We start from the raw sequence: 24,021 nt of genomic DNA on the forward strand, positions 1-24,021 counted from the left end.
CTATGAATTATATCCTCCTAAAAATTATTTCCAAATTCAAAATGATTATTTGCCATATTTAAACAAAGATTACTCCTTTTGTATGCTCAACTAATAGACTTCATTTCTAATGAGATTTGAAGTATAATTGCTTTTGTTCTGTTAAATTCATAAAAGTGTTTTTACAAATTAATGGTAGTGATGGTGCATGTTTGATTATTTCAGTCTATTACAGTTAGAATTCTTTTTTGAATAATTTGACAGATCTTCAGAATGTTCTAAGTTAGCACTCATAGTTGGAACATAGACCCTTAGCAGTTATTTTTTTTTTTTTTAAAGATTTTATTTATTTATTTGACAGAGACAGAGATAGCGAGAGCAGGAACACAAGCAGCGGGAGGGGGAGAGGGAGAAGCAGGCTTCCCCCCGAGGAGGGAGCCCGATGTGGGACTCGATGTGGGACTCGATCCCAGGACTCTGGGATCATGACCTGAGCCGAAGGCAGACGCTTAACGACTGAGCCACCCAGGCACCCGACCCTTAGCAGTTATTTATTGCTGCATAACAAACCCCTTTAAGTACTTAGTGATTAACCATTTATTTGCTCATGATTCTGTAATTTGAGCAGAGTACAATGGGGATAACTTTACTCTACCTGGGGTTGGCTACAGTTATTTAGCTGGGGCTGAAGGATCCAAAATGGCTTTATTAACACACTTGGCCTTTCAGCCAAGGTGGCTGGAATGGCTTCCAGCCATTGAGCTTTCCCCCCTACACGTGGTACATCATCATTTAGCAATTTAACCCAAGACCTTTACATAGTTGCTGGATCCCCAAGAAAGCAAAGGCTGAAGTTACAGACTTCATAATGCCTAGGCTTCAAGACTCACATAATGTCACTCCCTCACGTTCTTCTAATCAAAACAAGTCATAGTGCAAGTCACTTGGCATGAGGGACTAGAACCTACCCTTGGATAGGGGGAACTATAAAGTATTGTGGCTGTGATTTACAATCTACCACAAATCTAGAAGATAAAGGAAGTCATATCATAAATTTTGTTCCAGATTTACTACAGATCTAGCTTTCATATCCATTCCGTTAGACTTATTTATGTTTAAAACACTGATTTGTCTTTCTAATGCCATCTGCATTTTCTCTTCCAGAATACTGATCAACGATTAGCATAGTTTTGAGTACTATCAAGATTTTTTTAAATGCCATTTGAAAGCCACTTATGGCAAATTGATACTATTATGAACTAATCCCTTCATGTGATAGATTCTGTTTTACATTTCTTTGAATTTTCACTAGAGATTTCATTTGTGATAAAAAAAACTTTTTTATAAATGGTACTGTGGTATCATCATCAACAGGATTTAAAAGTAATGTTCTCCTTCTTACTTTCATAAATTTTTAGTTCCATCTCCTACTGAAAATGTTTTCACCAAAAAGGATACTCAAGCCTTAAGAAATAAAATGTAGGGCGCCTGGGTGGCTCAGTTGGTTAAGCGACTGCCTTCGGCTCAGGTCATGATCCTGGAGTCCCTGAATCGAGTCCAGCATCGGGCTCCCTGCTCGGCAGGGAGCCTGCTTTGTCCTCTGACCCTATCCCCTCTCATGTGTTCTCTCTCTCTCATTCTCTCTGTCTCAAATAAATAAATAAAATCTTTAAAAAAAAAAAAAGAAATAAAATGTAATTTTAAAAGCTCTTTTAAGCTTTCATCACTTCATTTTTTGAAATTTAATTTGGCTGACTATATAATAGAACCTTTGACTTTTGTTCTAAATGAAAAATTTCAAAACCTCAAATACTGCAAATTCCAAATCTATACTATTATACCATGCTGTTACTTTCTATACTGTTACTTTCATTTAACATCCATACTATTTGTACTATAACATTACTTTATAACTATTATTTTCATGTAATATCACCCACTATCATCCAAACTTTGATATATACTATATTACAGGTATGCCTTAGAACCAATGAAGTTTAGTTACTGGAAATGTAAGAGAACTTTTTTATTAGTCTTGTTTATTACCTGGTATCACATAAATATGGAGACAGTAGTGAGAGAGAGGGTCATGCTATCACAATACCATGATAGGATAAAGGAAAAGCTTGATTCGAGACTGTGGCCTATAAAACAAATGTCCTTGACTTGAAAATGCCCATCAGTAATGTGTTTCTTATGAATGCATTGATCGGTATGTCCATTTAGGTTTGTATATTTTTTCCCATGTGGTCTGTTTTCTTTTTTTTTTTTTTTTAAAGATTTTATTTATTTATTTGAGAGAGAGAATGAGAGAGAGCACACGAGAGGGGGGAGGGTCAGAGGGAGAAGCAGACTCCCCGCCGAGCAGGGAGCCCGATGCGGGACTCGATCCAGGGACTCCAGGATCATGACCTGAGCCGAAGGCAGTCGCTTAACCAACTGAGCCACCCAGGCGCCCTGTGGTCTGTTTTCTTTCAGTCTACTTCGAATTATTATGCAAGGAGATTTGGTGTTCGCGCGGCCATGCCAGGATTTATTGCTAAAAGACTCTGCCCACAACTTATTATTGTGCCCCCAAACTTTGACAAATACCGAGCTGTGAGTACAGAGGTAAGTCTGATGAAGTACTCTTACTTACAGCCTTTCACTGATTTCCTGTCACCTACAAGTCCAAATGGCCTTAGCACATCAGAATTCAGCCTTCATTTATCCCTTTAAGTCTTACCTCCTACCGCTTTTGATAACTGAGCTGAGTATACAGAATACACCCTTCTATTTCCCAGATCTTTGCTCTTCCACATATTTTTTCATCTGTTTAGAAACTCTTATCTACCTGGAAAACTTTGAATTGCCTAAATTATAATCTATATTAACCTTAGCTGTTTTTTTCTTAATGTGCAATATACATTTTTTTCTAGAATCACCTTATATTTATAATTTACATAATCTATTCATGTCATTAATTTCAACCTCTTTTGTGAATAGATTTTTTATCAAATGTTTTTAAACAGTAATGAAATTCCTTTATTTTGATTAACTGTTTTCCTTGCCCCACAGTCTAGTGAAGATGCTTATGAGCCTTTAATGTTCGAGAGACTGATAATCAAGAAAAAAAGGGAATCATCTTGCTTTGAAAAGGATCTCTGAAATATAAAGATTTGATTACTTAGCAAAATTGCCTGAACTGTCATATATGAAAAATTGCCATTTTCTCTATTTTTGATAACTGGACTATCGTTTAGCTAGTGCTAAAACTTAAATCATAAATTAAAATTTTAGAATACTACATCAGTTTCAGACTACTGTAGTAAAATGCATTGTGTTAAAGACTGCTGTCTGAATTGAAACCCTTAAAAAACTATGGCCTAAGCACTCACAACCATTTAGTCATGTAGATGATCTTTATATTCGCTCCTCTTATTTGTATTCTACCTCATGTACTCTAGAAATGAAACCTCCCCAAATTGGAATGGTACACCACCCCAAATTTTTAAAAAAATTCTGTTTTTCATTCTTTCAATAACAGTCTGTGGCAGCAAGTGCTTTTTGCCTATCTCTGAAAAGGTGGTGGAGAAGGGGGAAGCACGTTCATGTGTGGTTACGGCTTGTCTTTTTTTACCATATTCCTGATGAGAAAGACATAAAATGCTAACCATAAATATTACGGGCTTTCAATAAGTTTGAAAATCTTTCAGAGACCTTGTAAGAAAGAATTTTTTTGAGTCCTGCTTTAACTCAGTAAAACTTATGATAATATGCTAATGAGAGCTAAATTGTTTTTAGTTCTCTTCTGTCTAGTTACTTACAGAAATTGGAGAAATCTTTCTCAAATTTGAGCAGGATGTAACTAGTTTATTTGCAGATAGCAAATGGGTTCTTATGTGTGAACGAACTACAGCACAAATTCACTGACTCTAAGTATATTAGTATGTATGACTTGGTTTAAAAGTTTAAGGAAAGCCATTTTTATTTTATCCAAAAGAATGGAACAGCTTTAACTGTTGGAAACCTAAGTGCTTGAATTTTACTGGAACATGTCTATTTTTGTTCTTCAAGCAGTATCCTATGAAAAGGAAGTTAGTGAGTACTCCATGTCTCTAGGGAGTACTTCCCATTCAGAATAATCTTAGTTGGCTGCCAACTCCCGACTTTCCAGAGTTTCATTTTCACTAGAAAGATTCCATTTGAGTACATTATAAAACTGGTTTCTTCCAGAAGAACAAAGCTAATTAAGGTACTGTCTGAGTAAAGCTTGGCCAAATTTTATATCACCGTTTTCTAAAATTACCTTTGACTCAGCTGTTCATAATTAAATTAAGCTAAAAAGCTTTATTTTATAAAACTTCAAAAAAGGTTTCCTCATGATACAGCAGACAGATTTTATTTATTTATTTTTTATTTTTTTTTTTTAAAGATTTTATTTATTTGAGAGAGAGAGAATGAGAGACAGAGAGCACGAGAGGGAAGAGGGCAGAGGGAGAAGCAGACCCCCTGCCGAGCAGGGAGCCCGATGTGGGACTCGATCCCGGGACTCCAGGATCATGACCTGAGCCGAAGGCAGTCGCTTAACCAACTGAGCCACCCAGGCGCCCCAGCAGACAGATTTTAAATACTAGATGGAAGGATAACATAATTCAACAAATACGTTTTTCACAAATATGTATATATTATTTTGGCAAACATTTCCTCCAATTTCAGTTAATACTTCAGTGGTTAAAAAAATTTATAGTTTCGGGGCGCCTGGGTGGCTCAGTTGGTTGGGCGACTGCCTTCGGCTCAGGTCATGATCCTGGAGTCCCTGGATCGAGTCCCGCATCGGGCTCCCTGCTCGGCAGGGAGTCTGCTTCTCCCTCTGACCCTCCCCCCTCTCATGTGCTCTCTCTCTCATTCTCTCTCTCTCAAATAAATAAATAAAATCTTTAAAAAAAAAATTTATAGTTTCATGTAATAAAACTATTTTTCATAAATGGCATTTCTGGAATCATATGGAAATTCTGATCTCTATTTATTTCAAGATGCAGCTCCAGACTTTTCCCATCATTTAATATAGTCACAGACTTCCACTATAGATTTTGTCATCTTTTCCATTCCAAATCTCGATAATTGAGCTTTGTTTCCTGAATGGATACATGCATTAGTGTATGTTTTGAGTGGAGTTTTATGTGCATATTATAATTAATTAAAATAAAACTACTTTCTAAAGCAACATAGTACTTTTATGTAAGATTATTCCTTTTAGGGGCACCTAGGTGGCTCAGTTGATTAAGCATCAAATTCTTGATTTTGGCTCAAGTCTTGATCTTAGGGTTGTGAGTTCAAGCACTACTTTGGGCTGCATACTGGGTGTGGAGACTACTTAAAAAAAAAGGATTACTCCTTTTTAAAATAAACAAAAAAGGTGAGGGGGAGCAGGATCCTATTGTTCCCACTTCTACTTTTGACCAGTTACTTAAAATTATGTTACTTAACCAGAATGATGTCTGAGATTTATTTGAATCATTCATTATATCTAGATAAAGGTGGCTGAATAGAGATTGTATCAAATGAAGCTCTTTCATGGTCTTCTGCCTTCCTGATCTATTTAAAAAAAAAATTTTTTTTTTTTTAGATTTTATTTATTTGGGAGAGAGAGACAGAGATAGTGAGAGAGAGCACAAGTGGGGAGGAGAGGGAGAAGCAGGCTCCCCACAGAGCAGGGAGCCTGACGCAGGACTCGATCCCAGGACCCGGGGATCATGACCTGAGCCGAAGGCAGACGCTTAACCGACTGAGCCACCCAGGCGCCCCTTCATGATCTATTTTAATGCAAAAGAGAATTTGGACAAACTTGTGCTAGGCAATAAATTATTTATTCCCTAAATCCATGAGCTATTGATTGCAGGATTTTTACTATAGTTGCAAAGTAAGAATATTAATGTTTCTTATCTGCTGTTATATTACAGGTTTGCTATGGCAGCAAAATTTAAACCATTTTGTTCCTTTTGAAGGTTAAGGAAATACTTGCTGATTATGATCCCAATTTTATGGCCATGAGCCTTGATGAAGCCTACTTGAATATAACAAAGCACTTACAGGAAAGACAAAATTGGCCTGAGGACAAAAGGAAGTATTTCATCAAAACAGGGAACTCTCTAGAAAGTGGTAAGCAATTTATTAGAATGATCAAACTAAAAAACAAACAAAAAGCCCTTTGAATTAACTCAATTAACTTATTAGCATGCATAGATGGTAGAACTAGATATACCTTTATTATGAAAAAGTATTAAAAATGAGAAATCAGAAACTTAAAGTATACCAGTGGAATTTCTAAGTTAAATTTGTAACTTTTAAACCAAAGAGATTGGTTTAAATCATTTTTAAACCAAATGAGATTGTTAAATTTCTAGAGTTTAAGAATGTGCAGAGCCCCTGAACACAGTAATTTCATAGTGGTTCTTTTCTGAAGATCTAATAAGAAAGGGTTGGATTGTGTTGAATCTGAGGAGGTTATCTATTTAAGGTGGCCTTTTGTTGTAGTTGTTAAAAGAAATTAGATTTTTTAAAAATTAGCCTCAAACATATCAAAACATTGGGTGGGGTTTTTTCCCCTCGTTTTCAAAATTATCTATAATCTGGTTATACAGTGATTATAACTGTTTTCAACCTTGCCAAAATTAATGACTCCCAACTCTCTTCTTTGCCTTAGACCTTACTGTGATTCTTTTGTATACACTGATACAGAAGTTTCATGACCCTGAGGTTTTTTCCAATGATCCCTTTGTTACTTATACAAAATAATGTCAAAGAACATGTAGATATTACATATACTGCTTTCAACCCTCTGTCAGAGGTATGATTACTTCAAATAGCTGTCCTGGACCCCTGAGCAAAGTTCACCTGGATGAAAAGGTAGAAACAGAGGGTTTGCTCACAGCCCCCAGCTGTATTTCATGTGCACAACTCATTGACTTCGTCAGGTGGGGACAGCCAGTGGTGGGGAAACCTGTTTGTAACCTTCCCTGAGGCAAAAATGGTAGATCTTCAATGGCATAACATTCTAACTCTCATATTGTTTGGGGCTCACATCTTTGGAGCAAGTTTAGTGTGGACATCAAATCACAACTACACTATCTTATTTAGAACTCTAAGGAACAAGTCTCTCTCTTCAATAGAAACATTAAACAATAAACAAGCATCATTCCTGGACACAGAGGCTTAGAGCAAAAAATTTTCTGTAGTAAATCTTTATTGTTTGGGGGAAGATGCACACAAAGCCTGATGTCAGTTTGCTTTACATATCCATTTATTTCCTTACTTTTCACAAGAGAAGGTGGGGGAACCATTATATGGTTATATCAGAGCATCTCCCTGAGGACCTCCTATAACAATTATGTTCACAGTATGTTTAAAAAAATTACACTGGGACTAAGGTAAATATTTTCATTCTCTATTAATGTTCTTTTCATTTATTATACTATGTGCAAACTCTCTTGGAGGAAGTGAACTTTCAATTACTTATGTACTTTACTCTTCCTGTATTTCATATTTTTAAGCAATTTAAGTAGTTTTAACTTTTTTTTCTCATATATAAATCCCTGTGGGCTGGACTTTTCAGCATATCTGATTTCACATTATGCCATGGGAAGCTGTCAACAGTCAGTTGGCACGATGGCAGGTGATTGATGTATCTTCCTCCGAAGTCCAAGACATTTTTCTGCTGTTTGCCCCTTTTCTGAAAGGTGCAGTCTTTGGAAAAGTATTGCTAAATACTTTGTCTATAAACAAATAAAATAATTATTATTATTTTATGTTTATTCTGCCATATAAATCTGCATGGTGAGTGGGAGGCAATGTAAGAAACCAAAATACCATATACTTTTAGCACTCGCCATCCATATATTCCACATAAAGATGGGATGCTTTAATCCTAGTGTTTCAGATGATAAGAAACCTTAGTTTTATACTCTGATCACCTCAGTTATGGGGATTATAAAGACTTTTTTTTTTTTCAGAAAGCAAATAAGAAACTACTTTAACATTAGTCGTATAGCCAGGCCGCACAGAGAAGTAGACAGATTGAATAATAGGTAACTGGGCCATTCAGTAGCTGCTCTAACAAGGACAGAACCTGAAGGCAGCATGCTTTGCTTCCTACTCTAGCGTTCCATCAGTGACCCACCTAAGGGTACTATGATGGACTCATGAGGTACAAAACATGGGATAACTCTGCAGGAGGGGCTTATGAATGTCACAGGTACCTTACTTGGTTTGTAATTTTTGTACAGCTCTCTTTACCTTGACTTTTACCCATCCAGATAGGGCAAAGGGGGCCAGGTAGTTACCATTTCAACTGTGCCGCAGCCATAATGCTTTCTGAAGTGCTCTGCATTTTATTGTTTCTTTAAAGATTTTATTTATTTATTTGACAGAGAGAGACACAGTGAGAGAGGGAACACAAGCAGGGGGAGTGGGAGAGGGAGAAGCAGGCTTCCCACCAAGCAGGGAGCCCGATGTGGGGCTCGATCCCAGGACCCTGGGATCACGACCTGAGCCGAAGGCAGACGCTTAATGACTGAGCCACCCAGGAGACCTGATGCTCTGCATTTTAAAACCAGAATATGGAAAATGAAAGTAACTGAAGGACCTAAATAATAGCTAATATTAAGTTTGAAAATAAGGCTTATTTTGTATATGGCCTGGGAATTCAGATTTGGAAAACATTTGTCTGTAACTGAATTCATATTATGTGCTTTATAATTTGAAACTAATCTGGTGTTTGTCATATTATTTATATTATCTTTAGAAAACCCTCCTTAAAAGGCCTAGTTCATTTTTAAAATAATATGCATTTATATGTGTCTTGAAACTAGAAATTTAATTTTTGGCTCTGCATTTACCTCAATTTGGAAAACATTTGTATGTAATAAAATTATGAAATGAGATCAGAAAGCTCTGTTGTTAATCTTAATTTTTATAAACATTAAATTGTATTTCTCTTCCATTAAGCCCAGAAAGTCATCGTTAATGGATTTGTTCATGAGGACATTTTTAATATTGGTACAGATTTAAATATATTTTACAGTCCATTTGTGAAAAATGGCAAATAAAATAGGTAAAAACCAGATTACTATTTTTACTTTACTTTTTAATAGTAATATTAGGTTATAGCCTACAGATAATATTATAGTTAATCTGATTAGACTTTAAGAATTTGTATATTTAGGGGCGCCTGGGTGGCTCAGGTGGTTGAGTGTCTGCCTTCGGCTCAGGTTCTGATCCCAGGGTCTTGGGATCGAGCCCCACATTGGGCTCCTGGCTCAGCGGGGAGCCTGCTTCTCCCTCTCCCTCGGCCTCTCCCCCTGCCCATGCTCTCTGTCTCTCTGTATCTCTGTGTCTCAAATGAATAAATAAAATCTTTAAAAAAAAAGAATTTGTATATTTAAAGAAGTGTAACTTACAGAAGTAATTACTATTTATTTCAAAAGTGCCCTCAGTAAAAGTGATACTTTATACATAAGCAAGTCAAAATCAAAAAAGCATTTTTTCTTAAAGATTTTTTATTTATTTGACAGAGAGAGACACACAGAGAGAGGGAACACAAGCAGGGGGAGTGGGAGAGAGAGAAGCAGGCTTCCCGCTGAGCAGGGAGCCCGATGCGGGACTCGATCCCAGGACCCTGGGATCATGACCTGAGCCGAAGGCAGACACTTAACAACTGAGCCCCTAGGTGCCCCTAAAAAAACATTTTTAAAAGAAGAAAAGTGAGAGTATTTTAATATCTGAGAAGTCTCTTCCATGAATGAAGAAAATTTAAGGTTTTTTCCCTCTAAAAACAAAACTTATTTCTCAGGCAAAATTATTCCTGATTGCTTAATGCCTTTTTCTCATTCCTAAATTCTAATTTAATGGGTAAAGGAAAAAAAAGCTTTCTTTCTTTTTTTTTTAAAGAAAAAAGTAATGTGACTCTGGACCCAATTCTAGGTTTCAATTAATTTAGGTAAGATAACACAAATTCATGATTTTTACATAAGATGTTTCCTCTTCAAATGTATACTACGGAAGTAGATAATATTCTTTTTAAGAAAAACTTAGAATCAGTATTTTCTTTGGTAAACAAAGAAATATAAATAACATTTCTGATCTTGGCTCTTAGAAACAAAACTAAACTAGATTTGTTTTGTCTTTAGAAGGAATGTAGGAAAACCTCATTTATTATTTTTTTTTTAAGATTTTTTTTTTTTTTAAGATTTTATTTATTTATTTGACAGAGACAGCAAGAGCAGGAACACAAGCAGGGGGAGTGGGAGAGGGAGAAGCAGGCTTGCTGCTGAGCAGGGAGCCCAATGTGGGACTCGATCCCAGGACTCTGGGATCATGACCTGAGCCGAAGGCAGCCGCTTAACGACTGAGCCACCCAGGCGCCCTGGAAAACCTCATTTATGAAGTATGTACTTCTTAAAATGAAGATAATTACTGTTCTGTTTATAATTTAGAGAAACCAGGAAAAGAAGCTAATAAACTGAATGAGCATGAACGATCCATCTCTCCACTACTTTTTGATGATAGTCCTCCTGATTTGCAGCCACAAGGAAATCCTTTACAAGTGAACTCTGAAGAACAGAATAATCCTCAAATACTCCAAAATTCAATTGTTTTTGGAACATCAGCTGAGGAAGTGGTAAAGGAAATTCGTTTCAGAATCGAGCAAAAAACAACACTGACAGCCAGTGCAGGTACTTAAAAGTGATTTGGTGGCAAACATAGTTAAAATTTTCAGACTGGCTTATTCAAGTGTAATATTAGTATTTTCTCATTATGAAGCATATAGTAATGTTTTACTTATCCTTTTTGATTCAACTTCTAATGACTTTATGTATTCAGAATACTGTGAACCTACAGGTAAATTGGAATTAAGCAGAAAAGCCTATGAGCCCAAAGAAAAAAACTATCATAAATCTCACGTGGCTATCCTTTTTAAAGCATACAATATATTTTAATTGGCTTAGTACATCATACTTTATTAGTTTTCCCTTTGAAAGCTTCAGCCCTGTCCAGGATTACCATGCAGGAGAGACCCCAGGTGACCACAAAGTAGAAGATAGAAGAAGCCCTACCGAGCAACATAGCAATCTGGGGCCAGCTGGTGAAAGGAAAAGGAGTTTTACAAATGTCAGTAACCCATGAGGGTACCACTGTGTCTTAGCATAGAAACTGATTTTCATCATGAGGACCCTAAATTATCATTATGATTAGGTTAAACTTTTTTTTTTCTGTACCAAAGTGTGAGAATAAGTAACAAATTTTAGTAGGATGTGTATAAAAATTGAATTGAATCATTTAATGATTATATTTGAATATACCTATTTCAAGTTATCTTAATCATCGAATCTCCTAGAAATTTTAAAACACCTTTCTGAAAAGTACTAATTTGCTTTGTGAATAACATAAAAAGAGTGCATATATTTTATTACCATTGTTTTAAATATAATGCAACCCAGAATCTTTGTTGTTTTTTTTTCTTTATGTGGATAATCTATACAAAAGACCTTTTCAAAGAGTGAACATCCATCCTAAATTATATTCTGGATCTTTTCTATAAGTCAACCCTGTACTGCAACTAAAGATAGTCTGTAAACTAATAATAATATCACTTAAATAAACTCAGAAATTACTCTTAGACTTTAAAATACCATGGAGATTTAAATACTCCTCACTTCTGCTGCCACAGTAAGTAATACAGTTCCTTTTCCTAAAATCGCATTGAGCCCTGGGGAGATAGGTAGTTATCAGATGTTATTTTTAAAGTACCATTCCACATCATTTCAGACTTTTTGCATTCACCATTTCTGTATTGTCATCTCATATTTTAAAATGATACATGTCAACTTCTTTGAGTCATCAGAGTGTTCTTCTTTTAAGGCATTGCCCCAAATACAATGTTAGCAAAAGTATGCAGTGATAAGAATAAACCAAATGGACAATACCAAATTCTCCCTAGCAGACAAGCTGTGATGGACTTCATCAAGGACTTACCCATTAGAAAGGTAAGATTTTTGTATAAAATTTCTAGAAATTTTATTTATATAAAATACAATGTTATTTATATTTAAATATAAACTACATTTATAAACACATATATATATATATTCTGAAGAGATACCACTTAGGATGGTAGTAATCATTCTTTGCTGAAAAGTTTTAGAACAGTAGGTAACAAGCAAAAAGTATAATGGATGATTGAATTTGGATTTGAAGAAGTCATTCTATGAAACCCTAAAATTGACATTTAGGAAATGTGTTTGCCAAAAAGTTTTAAGAAAGTAATAGATGAAAGACTTTTAAGTGTACCTCTGCCAAGAAGAACAGAAATAAGAAAAATACTTGTAAGAGTCCTTTCAGCTGAAACTTAATATACTATCTTGGTTCTAAAGTCTAAATTGCCATCAGATTAATAGGTATGATACTTCAAAGAGATTTAGAAATTTAATTGTTTTTGACCAAAAAAAAAAAAAATCCCAAAATACATTTCTATCTTTAAAATGGTAAAACGATCCCTTAGGCATTATAGAAAGGGCGTGTTTCATTATTTTTTACAGCTTGTAGATTTTTCTGCATATATGCTTTTTTTTTAAACAATAATTACACTACACTCTATTTGATGCTCTGGGGCTTGATTTTCTCACATCACATACATGAGTGAATTTAAATAAACATTTTTCAATGTCCAGAAGAAAGGCTATATCAGAGAATATAATGTATGATCACTGTATAGAATATGTAAGATGTAGCTATAAAGCAGTGTTTTCCATTGTGTTTTTCAAGATATGAATAGCTATTCCATTAAAAAAGTTTCTGGGGTCAGAGAATTTTGGAACGTATCAGCCTTAGTGGGTAACAACAGATAATATTATATTAAAGATTCATAAGTTTTGCAGTAAAAAGTTTATTTTAGATTTGCTTATTCTGGGGCACCTGGGTGGCTTAGTCGTTAAGCGTCTGCTTTCAGCTCAGGTCATGATCCCAGGGTCCTGGAATCGAGCCCCGCATCAGGCTCCCTGCTCGGCGGGAAGCCTGCTTCTCTCTCTCCCACTCCCCCTGCTTGTGTTCCTTCTCTCACTGTGTCTCTCTCTGTCAAATAAATAAATAAAATCTTTAAAAAAAAAAAAAAAGAAAAAAAAATAGATTTGCTTATTCCACCATTTTCCAAGTTTCTATGACTATAGAACTCTTTTTTTAATGCCTTTTTAAAAAAGATTTTATTTATTTATTTGAGAGAGAGAGAGAGCATGAGTTGGAGAGAGGGGCAAAGGGAGAGGGAGAAGCAGGCTCCCTGCTGGCTGGGAGCCGATGCGGGACTCGATCCCAGGACTTTGAGATCATGACGTTAGCTGAAGGCAGACTTTTAACCGACCAACCCACCTAGGCGCCTCTTTAATGCTTTTTAAAGTTTCGTGAAATTTAAAATTTAAAATTTCCATGCAACACTAGTTTAGGAGATGTGCCTAGAAATAAAGTAGTTTTCTTGTATGACTTGTGAAGATGGTCACATTATTTATGCCTTTTATTGGTTACAAAAGGTATAATGAGATTAAATATCTGTTCTTGCCTTAATGTAAAACTGTACTGATGATAAATATTGACTCTTTTCTAGGTTTCTGGAATAGGAAAAGTTACAGAGAAAATGTTAAAGGCGCTTGGAATTATTACTTGTACAGAACTCTACCAACAGAGGGCATTGCTTTCTCTTCTTTTCTCTGAAACATCTTGGCATCATTTCCTTCATATTTCCCTGGGTCTAGGTTCAACACACCTGGCAAGGTATCTATATGTATAGTCATTCTGTTTTTTCCTTATCATTTGCTGAAATAACAATTTTAACCATTGACATGGAGGCTATAGGATAACATGGAGGCTACATGTTTTTTTCTTTGTTTTTAAAGATTTATTTATTTATTCCAGAGAGAGAGCAGGAGGGGCAGAGGCAGAGGGAGAGAGAGAATCTCAAGCAGACTCCACAGAGCACAGAACCTAACACAGGGCTTGCTCCCAGGACCCCAAGATCACGACCTGAGCTGAAACCAAGAGTCAGATGCTCAACTGACTGTGCCACTCAAGCGCCCCTATAGGAAAACATGTTTTAAAATTTTTTTAGGCTTGTTCATTCTGGAATATATTTTTTGAATTAGAGTCAAAAGATTGCAGGTGGGAGGAAAGGAAAAGAGGAACAAAGAATCACTCTTTGGCTGTTGGCCACAGCAATTGGTTAGATAGACAAGAAGAATGATGAGTACTTTCTTTTTTGTACCTACTTTGTTTTTTGTTCAGAACACAAGACTAATGGTGGTCTGATTGTCAAGGAAAGAAAGGTGGCTCATATTCCAGAATTTACCCCATAAGTGAGGAGATTTAATGATTATTTGAAAGCCTTCATGAACTAACAACTGTATTTCTTTTCTTTTTCCAGACGTGTAAATGATTGGCTGATTCATTTAGTACTGAGTACTTACTTCGTTAGTTACTGTTTTAGGCACTGGGAAGAACAGTAGAAAATGAGACAAAATCTTGCCTTTATGGAGTTTACAGAATAGTGTGGCAAGTAGGAAGTAACCAAATAAACAAATGAAGAAAGTAAGGCAGAGGAAGGGACTAGAAAATGACTTGGGGAGTAAGAGTGGGGGTTGGCAGCCATGATCCAGAGGCAGGGACCTGAAGGGGCCAGCCATGCAAAGATGTAGGAGAAGAGGAAACGGCTGAAAGAGAGGTCCTGTGATTCTTCCCTGCCACTCTTTCATCTCAGTCTTAAAAAGAAATATCCTAGAGCTAGAAGGGTACACTGTTGAGAGTGGGTGAAAAGAAGGGCATTTTTAAAAAGAATGGGAATTAACATGGGGCACTACTTTTATAATTTTGTCATCATCCTGTCAGCCTGCCCCCAAAATAATTCCTTTATATACCTAAGCTAAAAGAAAGCAAGATTACTGAGGAGGCATATGAAATAAGTTTGATAAAATAATTAAACCTGCTAAATCTTACAGAGGTTGCAGGTACTGTTTTTCTCATCTGTCCACGCTCCTCATTCTTTTTTTTTGTTTTTTGTTTTTAAAGATTTTATTTATTAGAGAGAGAGAGCGTGCGCACGAAAGAGCACAAGCAGGGGGAGCGGCAGAGGGAGAGGGAGAAGCAGGCTTCCCGCTGAGCAGAAAGTCCCATGTGGGACTCTATCCCAGGACCCCAGGATCATGACCTGAGCTGAAGGCAGATGCTTAACCAACTGAGCCACCCAGGCGTCCCCATGTTCCTCATTCTTTAGCCCATAGTTAGCTGACTTTGATCTTGAGTGGATATAATGAAAAGATCAGAGAAGGAAATCACACTACTATAAATAATCTAGTATTTGGAGGTAATGGGAAATAAAACTTTTTTCTTTAACCCAAGAATTACCCTCTTTTTTATTTCCATAGTGCTTGAAAACAATATAGTTCTTGATATAACATAGCATGTATTAATCTGGTATTTAAAGATGCAGGTAATGCTTTGAAGTGAAATTCATAGGTAATTTACAATAATGTAAAATAGCAAACCTCCTTTCCCTGCTATGTACATTCTCTATTCTCCTATTCTGCTTTATTTTTTAATCCTTAATACTTCTTACCTTCTGACATACTCCAGATTTACTTCTATATTTGTTTATTTGTCTCCCTCCAGTAAGATATAAGTTTCTTAAGGATAAGAACTTGGTCTGTTTTGGTCATAACTGTATACCCAATGCCTAGAACAGTACTTCATTCCTAATAGGTTCACTGAATATGTGGAAAATGAATAATCTACATGTCATTTCAGCTTTTTAGTTCCAACTACATTTATCAGAACAGCTAGAATTCAACCAAACTAGATGGTTCAGATTCCAAATCACCATCCTATTGCTGTGTCCAAATTCTAACCGAAGTTCTATAGAGTGGTATAAATGAATAATAAATAGCTATAGGAGAGCACAGTTATATACTAGGCCAAAAACTAGGTAATTGATATTTAATCATATCATATAACTGTAAGCCATTATGCTACTAACTCTTACTGGTTTTTATAAGTCATGGTTTTTATATTCACACTTTTAGTAGAAGCAGTTTATAATATCAACCTATTTTCAAATTTGTTCTCTTTGATAGATATAAACTTGATCCATTATACATATAATCATATTAGCATCTATCTGTATTTTTTGTTGGTAGTTTTATTTTGAGATTTTATTTTATTTTTTTATTTTTATTTTTTTTTTAAAGATTTTATTTATTTATTTGACAGAGAGAGACACAGCGAGAGAGGGAACACAAGCAGGGGGAGTGGGAGAGGGAGAAGCAGGCTCCCAAGGAGCAGGGAGCCCGATGTGGGGCTCGATCCCAGGACCCTGGGATCATGACCTGAGCTGAAGGCAGTCGCTTAACCAACTGAGCCACCCAGGCACCCTATTTTGAGATTTTAAAAACTCACTGTTCTTGGGGCACCTGGGTGGCTCTGTCGTTGGGTGTCTGCCTTCAGCTTGGATCATGATCCCGGGGTCCTGGGATCGAGCCCCGCATGGGACTCCCTGCTCCACGGGAAGACTGCTTCTCCCTCTCCCACTCACCAACCCCCCCCCCCCCCCCCCCCGGCTTGTGTTCCCTCTCTTGCTGTGTCTCTCTCTGTCAAATAAATAAATAAAATCTTAAAAAAAAAACCACACAAACCCTCACTGTTCTTCATGGTGTATAAATTTTAACCAAAAACATTAAAGAGATCTTTAAATGGTAATTGATATGTTAAATCCTTTTGGTTGACTAAAAAGAACTGAGTCTCCTTTGAAAAAGCAAAAGAAAACTTTTTTTCTTTTTTTCATTTCAAGGGATGGAGAAAGGAAAAGCATGAGCGTTGAGAGGTAATGTTATTTTTAATTGTTCATAATTCATGTTATTTTTAACTTTTAATCTTTAGTAAAATATCACTGAAATAGAAAAATTTGTGTGCAAACCAAATGACATTTTTCAGTAGTTGACATTACTAAAGTAAGTATTCCAGTACAATGTTTTATTATCTTTGCTTGCTATGCTCTCCGTGGGAAAAAATTTAACTACAGTTATTTTTTTTTTTTAAAGATTTATTTATTCATTTGAGAGAGCGAGAATGAGAGAGAGTACATGAGAGGGGGGAGGGTCAGAGGGAGAAGCAGGCTCCTCGCCGAGCAGGGAGCCCGATGCGGGACTCGATCCCGGGACTCCAGGATCATGACCTGAGCCGAAGGCAGTTGCTTAACCAACTGAGCCACCCAGGCGCCCTACAGTTATTTTTTTTAATGTTGGTTTCCTCCTATTCAATGAATACCAGTCATCTTATGGATTCTAAATCTTAATTTCTAGCTTTGTTTATAAGAAAAATTACTGAGTAGTTATTTGGGAAATTTAAGAAGGGACCATGGAAATTCTTCCTGAAACTCTTCAAATGTTGGTGAAAAGGGTCAAATAGTAAGATATTGATGAAAGAGAGCTTACAGGGGGCATAGTCCAGTGGTTTACAATCTTGTTTGGAAGACAAATGAAATCTTGATGAGACTTATTGTTTTCAGAAATATGTCATTGTTTGAAAAGTCCCTGAATTATCTCCTCCAAACACTAAAGTTCCACTGAGATGTTTAAGAACCACTGATCTAGTACAAGGTTGTGTTCCTTTTTCACATATATGTTCTTTCAAGTGTATTTATTTATTTTTTTAGTAACCTCTACACCCAGCGTGGGGCTCGAACTCATGACCCTGAAATCAAGAGTCCATGCTCTTCTAACTGAGCCAGCCAGAAACCTCTCACATATGTTATTTTTTATCAGAAAGGCTGAGTAACTTTTACAAGACAACATACTCAGTAAATGACTTTGATAAACATTGCTGTTTTAGGCTGTGATTTACATAAAAACACTCAAAGGAAAAGAGGGGGAAAAAGATTCTAAAAGTGAGATGGTACTGTCCTATTTAATATTTAATATATATATATATATATATATATATATATATATATATACCTATACATACAGTGGAATATTACTCAGCCATCAAAAAATGAAATCTTGACATTTGCAATGATGTGGATGGATCTAGACAGTATTGTGCTAAGTGAAATAAGTCAGGCAGAAAAAGACAAATACCATATGATTTCACTCATGTGGAATTTAAGAAACAGAAACAAGCATAGGGAAAAAAAAGAGAGGTGCAAACCAAGAAACAGACTCTTAACTCTAGAGAACAAACTAATGGTTACCAGAGGGGAGGTGGGTGAGGGGATGGGTAAATAGGTAATGGGGATTAAGGAGGACACTTGTGATGAGCATCAGGTGTTGTATGGAAGCGATGGACCACTATATTGTACACCTGAAACTAACATTACACTGTATGTTAATTGGAATTTAAATAAAAACTTAAAAAAAAAAAAACAGAAAGGAAACTATACTGGGGGTTGGTGGGGAGAAAGGGCCAGCAAACCTATAGATCTAATTAGTTAACAAAGAAGGAAGTACAAATACCTCTTGAAACATTGAAAATATTCCCAGTCTTTTTTATAATTTAAGAAATACAGATTGAAGGTTCTCAAGATAGCCTTTTTCACTAATGGGTTGGCAAAGATACTCTATTGGCTAGACTATGGGAGTGAAATACCTATAAACTCTGGAGGGAGTATAGTAGTTTTTTATTGGTCCTATAACATATTACTACAGATTTAGTGGCTTAAAACAAACAAATTTGTTCTCTTACAGTTCTGAATCAGGAGTCCTAAAATTAAGGTGTTGCAAGGTTGCAAGCCTTCTGAAGTCTCCAGGAGCAGATCCATTTTCTTACCAAAAACTTTTAGAGGCTGCTTATGTTCTTTGACTGATGGCCCCATCCTCCATTTCAAACCTAGCATTTTGTCTTTCTGTGATTCTCACCCTCCTGTCTTCTTATAAGGACCCTTGGGATTACATTGGACCCACCTGGACAATTCAGGATAATCTCTCCATCTTAATTTAATCATATCTGCAAAGTCACTTTTATCCTGTAATGTACTGGGTTCTGAGATACTAGGATTTGGACATCTTTGGGGTCCATTATTTTACCTACCACAGGGGGCAAGCATTTTGGCAATGTCTGTTAAACTCACAGATACACATGCACTTTGATCCCACAGCTTTTTTTCTAGGAATTCATTCCACACATGTAATCATATGTCATGTTTTAAGTATATCAGGTTATTTGTTATATTTTTTTATGATAACAAAAGATAGAGAGTAACTTAAATTTCCAAAAATAGAGCATTGGTTAAATAATCTTACATCTTTAAATTAGAATATTAGGCTGCTGTATAAAAATGAGGGAATTATTTATTCATAAGGAACTCTCACCAGGATGAATTGAGAAAAGAAGGTGCTAAACAATGTGTCTAATATTCTGTTTATGTAAAAAATGCAGGGGAAATGTTTGCTTGTTTGCTTATACAAAGAATATTCTGGAGAAATTTAAATGAATAGGAAGCTGGAAACATTGGTTGGAGGAGAACTGGGTAGCTGGGGTTAGAGTTATAAGGGGAACTCTTCACTGAATAGTCATCTGCTCAGGGTTTGATCTCTCTTTAGCATCTTCCTCTTTTATGTTAATATGACCTCTTGCATTCTTTCAATACTCTTGTGCAGATGAATTCAAATTTCTACATTTAATCTTACCAGCCCTCCATTTCCAGTTGTCTATTAGGCAACTCTATGTAGGTGCCAGGAACCATCCCCTTACATCTACTTGAAGATACTTCTATTCCAAAAAATATATGTACAGTAATTAGAATAATGTTCTCCTATATACTTTCTTAAGATAACCCTCTGTAGCAGTCTATATACACATATACCATAATGTATTTTAAGTTCTGAGGGCATTATCATTATCTGTTGGTGACTTTAATCAACTTTAAAAAAAGATTCCAGTGTAGTTAACGTACAGTGTTATATTAGTTTCAGGTATACAATAGAGTGACTCAGCAGTTCCATATATTACTCAGTGCTCTTCAAGATAAGTGTACTCTTAATCCCCATCACCTATTCACCTGTTTCCCCTACCCACCTCCCCTCTGGTAACCATCTGTTTGTTCTCTGTAGTTAAGAGTCTATTTTTTTTGTTGTCTCTTTTTTTTTTCCCTTTGTTTGTTTTGTTTCTTAAATTCCACATATGAGTGAAACCATGTGGCATTTGGCTTTCTCTGACTGACTTATTTTGCTTAGCATTATACTCTCGAGATCCCTCCATGTCTTTGCAAATGGCAAGATTTCATTCTTTTTTTATGGCTGAATAATATATATATATATACCACATCTTCTTTATCCAATCATCAATCGATGCACTTGGGCTGCTTCCATAATTTGACTATTGCAAATAATGCTGCAATAAACATAAGGATGCATATATCCCTTCAAATTAGTGTTTTCAAATTCTTTGGGTAAATACCCAGTAGTGTGATTACTGGATCGTAGGATAGTTCTATTTTTAATTTTTTGAGGAACCTCCATACTGTTTTCCGGAGTGGCTGCCCCAGTTTGCATTCCCACCAACACTGTAAGAGGGGTCCTTTTTCTCCACATCCTTGCCAACACTTGTTTCTTCAGTCTTTGATTTTAGCCATTCTGACAGGTATGAGGTGATATCTCATAGATACCTCATTATTTGTATTTCCCTGATGAGTGATGTTGAGCATCTTTCATGTGTCTGTTGGCCATCTGTAAGTCTTTTTTGGGGAAATGTCTGTCCATGTCTTCTGCCTATTTTTTAATTGGATTATTTGTTTTTTGAGTGTTGAGTTGTCTCATTCTTTATATATTTTGGACACTTGCCCTTTATCGGACATGTCATTTGCAAATATCTTCTCCTATTCCATAGGGTGTCTTTTGGTTTTGTTGGTTGTTTCCTTTGCTGTGCAGAGGCTTTTTATTTTGATGTAGTCCCAATAGTTTATTTTTGCTTTTGTTTCCCTTGCCTTGGAAGACATATCTAGAAAGATGTTGTGAGTGATGTCAGAGAAATTACTGCCTGTGATCTCTTCCAGGATTTTTATGTTTTCAGGTCTCACATTAGGTCCTTAATCCATTTTGATTTTATTTTTGTGTATGGTGTAACAACATGGTTCAGTTTCATTCTTTTGCATGTAGCTGTCCAGTTTTCCCAGCACCGTTTGTTGAAGAGACTGTCTTTTCCCCGTTGCATAATCTTGCCTCCTTTGTTGAAGATTAATTGTCCATATAATTGTGGGTTTATTTCTGGCCTTTCTATTCTGTTGCATTGATCTGTGTGTTTATTTTTGTGCCACTACCATACTGTTTTGATTACTATAGCTTTGTAGTATAACTTGAAATCTGGAATTGTGATACCTCTAGCTTTGCTTTGCTTTTTGAAGATTGCTTTGGCTATTTGAAGCCTTTTGTGGTTCCATACAAATTTTAGGTTTGTTTGTTCTAGTTCTGTGAAAAATGCTCTTGGGTTTTTTTTGGGGTTTTTTTTTTGAGATTTTATTTAAATTCAAGTTAGTTTACATATAGTGTATTATTAGTTTCAGGGGTAGTATTTAATGATTCATCAGTTGCATATAACACCCAGTGCTCATTACATCAGTGTCCCCCTTAATGTCCATTACCCAATTACCCCCCACCCCCCAACCCCCAGTAGCAAACCTCAGTTTGTTCCCTATAGTTAAGAGTGCTGTTGGTATTTTGATAGAGATTGCATTTAATCTGTAGATTGCTTTGGGTAATGTAGACATTTTGACAATATTTGTTCTTCCAACCATGAGCATGGAATGTCTTTCCATTTGGGTCATCTTAATTTCTTTAATCAATGTTGTATAGTTTTGAGAGTACAGGTCTTTCACTTCTTTGGTTAAGTTTATTCCTAGGTATTTTATTGTTTTTGGTGCAATTGCAAATGGGATTGTTTTCTTAATTTCTCTTTCTGCTGTTTCATAATTAGTGTATGGAAATGCAATGGATTTCTGTATATTGATTTTGTATCCTGTAACCTTATTGAATTCATTTATCAGTTCTAGTAGTTTTTTGGTGGAATCTTGGGTTTTCTATATATAGTATCATGTCAAATAGGGAAAGTTTTACTTCTTCCTTACCACTTTGGATGCCTTTAATTTCTTTATGTTGTCTAATTGTCGTGGCGAGGACTTCCAGTACTATATTGAATAAAAGTGGTGAGAGTGGACGTCCTTGTCTTGTTTCTGACCTTAAAGGAAAGGCTCTCAGTTTTTCCCCATTGAGAATGATGTTAACTGTGGGTTTTTCATATAAAGCCTTTATTATGTTGAGATATGTTTCCTCTAAACCTACTTTGTTAGGGGTTTTTATCATGAGTGGATGTTATACTTTGTGAAATGCTTTTTCTGCATCTATTGAAATGATCATATGGTTTTTATACTTTCTCTTATTGGTGTGATATATCAGACTTTAATCAACTTTTTAAAAAATATTATAAATAAAGCAAATGTACCTTTGGTAATCAGTGTAACTACAAATGATCTTCCATTATTTAGGTAGATTTTAGATGTTTTTACTTAATTGTATCTTACTTCATCTGAAAATTTTATTTTGTACTGCAGAAAATATAACTTGATGCTAGGCTATTTAACATACTATATCACTCCTAAATTATCCTGAATTATAGTTTACTCTGTGCACCAAAATCATTTTTGTCTTTCTAGGACATTCAGTGAGATAAGTAAAGCAGAAGAACAATATAGCTTGTGCCAGGAACTTTGCAGTGAACTTGCTCAAGATCTGCAGAAAGAAGGACTAAAGGTACTTTATTTTGATGTGGTGTTCTTAGTTTAAAAAAAATTTTTTTTAAAGATTTTATTTATTCATTTGAGACAGAGAGATACAGAGAGAGAGAGAGAGCATGAGAGGGGAGAGGCAGAGGGAGAAGCAGACTCCCTGCTGAGCTGGGAGCCCGATGTGGGGCTCCATCCCAGGACCCAGAGATCATGACCTGAGGTGAAGGCAGACATTTAACCATCTGAACCACCCAGGCGCCCCTAGTTTAAAAAAATTTTAATAATAAAATGCTACCCTAAAGGAAGAGTTAGATTTTGTATTTGAGTACAAATTGAGAAACATTAGAAAGGATTATTCCCCATTCCCAATAGAGACAAATTCTGTTTTGACCTGTAATTCAGGCCTATGGTAAGATGATTAGATGAAGAAGCAACTTACAAGTGTGGGCTGGCTCCAGTATAATTCCAGAATTTATACTACTTCAGGAGTACATTTGAATAAGTTCAAAATCAGAGTTATATTGACATTTGAGAATAAGGCAAAGTTAAGGATTTCTCTAGAACTATATTTACTTATTATAAGTATCTTTCCAACCATCCTTTAATGTTTTTCTCAGGTAGACAATGATTTTCTAGAATAAGCATTTTCTTTCAAGGCCCTTGTTCCAGGTTGTTTCACACATTGAGAACAAAACCCGGAAGGTTTTAAATTTCTATTTTATAATCTCCGCTCACAACAATCCATATTTAGTATTTTCCAAACTCTGAAACCAGAGGTGGAGTTATTACAGAGGATAATACAAAGGTATTCAAAGGTTATTACAAAAAAAAAAACAAAAAACAGAAAACAACAAAGTTTATTACAAAAAATGGGATATCTATATATTTCTTTTTTTTTCTAGTGCCCTCCCCTATATATTTCTTATTATCCTTCTCTATGACACCTTGAGTATAAAGAGAGTTGATTTAAAATTTTTTAAATAAACCTGTGATTTTAGAATCATTTCATATATACAGAAAAGTAGTATAGGTAATATAGAGAGTTCTGATATACCCAGTTTTCCTCATTATTAACATCTTATATTATTTTAGCCATGTTGTCATAGTACATTTGTCAAGCTAAGAAACTGACATTAGCACATTGCTATTAACTAAACTCCAGACATTGTTTGGATTTTACCTGTTTTTCCATTAATGTCCTCTTTCTGTTCGAGGATTCAGTCCAGGGAACCACATTGCATTTCCTTGTCTTGTCTCCT

The 24,021-nt window shown here is 35.7% G+C and overlaps 1 protein-coding gene across 5 annotated transcripts in view; it reads left to right on the forward strand.

Annotated features, from left to right (window-relative positions):
* The window catches only part of POLK (DNA polymerase kappa), a 48,364-nt gene that overhangs the window by 19,076 nt on the left and 5,267 nt on the right, over positions 1-24,021 (forward strand). For 2 of the 5 annotated variants that reach the window (XM_044916791.1, XM_044916793.1), the window contains 7 exons: positions 2,458-2,589; positions 5,967-6,120; positions 10,452-10,691; positions 11,878-12,002; positions 13,610-13,776; positions 16,838-16,870; positions 22,691-22,787. In XM_044916791.1, coding sequence (XP_044772726.1) covers positions 2,458-2,589; positions 5,967-6,120; positions 10,452-10,691; positions 11,878-12,002; positions 13,610-13,776; positions 16,838-16,870; positions 22,691-22,787 — 948 coding nt within the window. Of the gene's footprint in view, positions 1-2,205; positions 2,229-2,423; positions 2,590-5,966; positions 6,121-10,451; positions 10,692-11,877; positions 12,003-13,609; positions 13,777-16,837; positions 16,871-22,690; positions 22,788-24,021 lie in introns of all 5 variants that reach the window. The other 3 variants (XM_044916790.1, XM_044916792.1, XM_044916794.1) reach the window with 3 other exon arrangements.

The sequence above is a fragment of the Neomonachus schauinslandi genome, chromosome 7 (assembly GCF_002201575.2).
Source record: "Neomonachus schauinslandi chromosome 7, ASM220157v2, whole genome shotgun sequence".
Classification (NCBI taxonomy): Eukaryota; Metazoa; Chordata; class Mammalia; order Carnivora; family Phocidae; genus Neomonachus; species Neomonachus schauinslandi.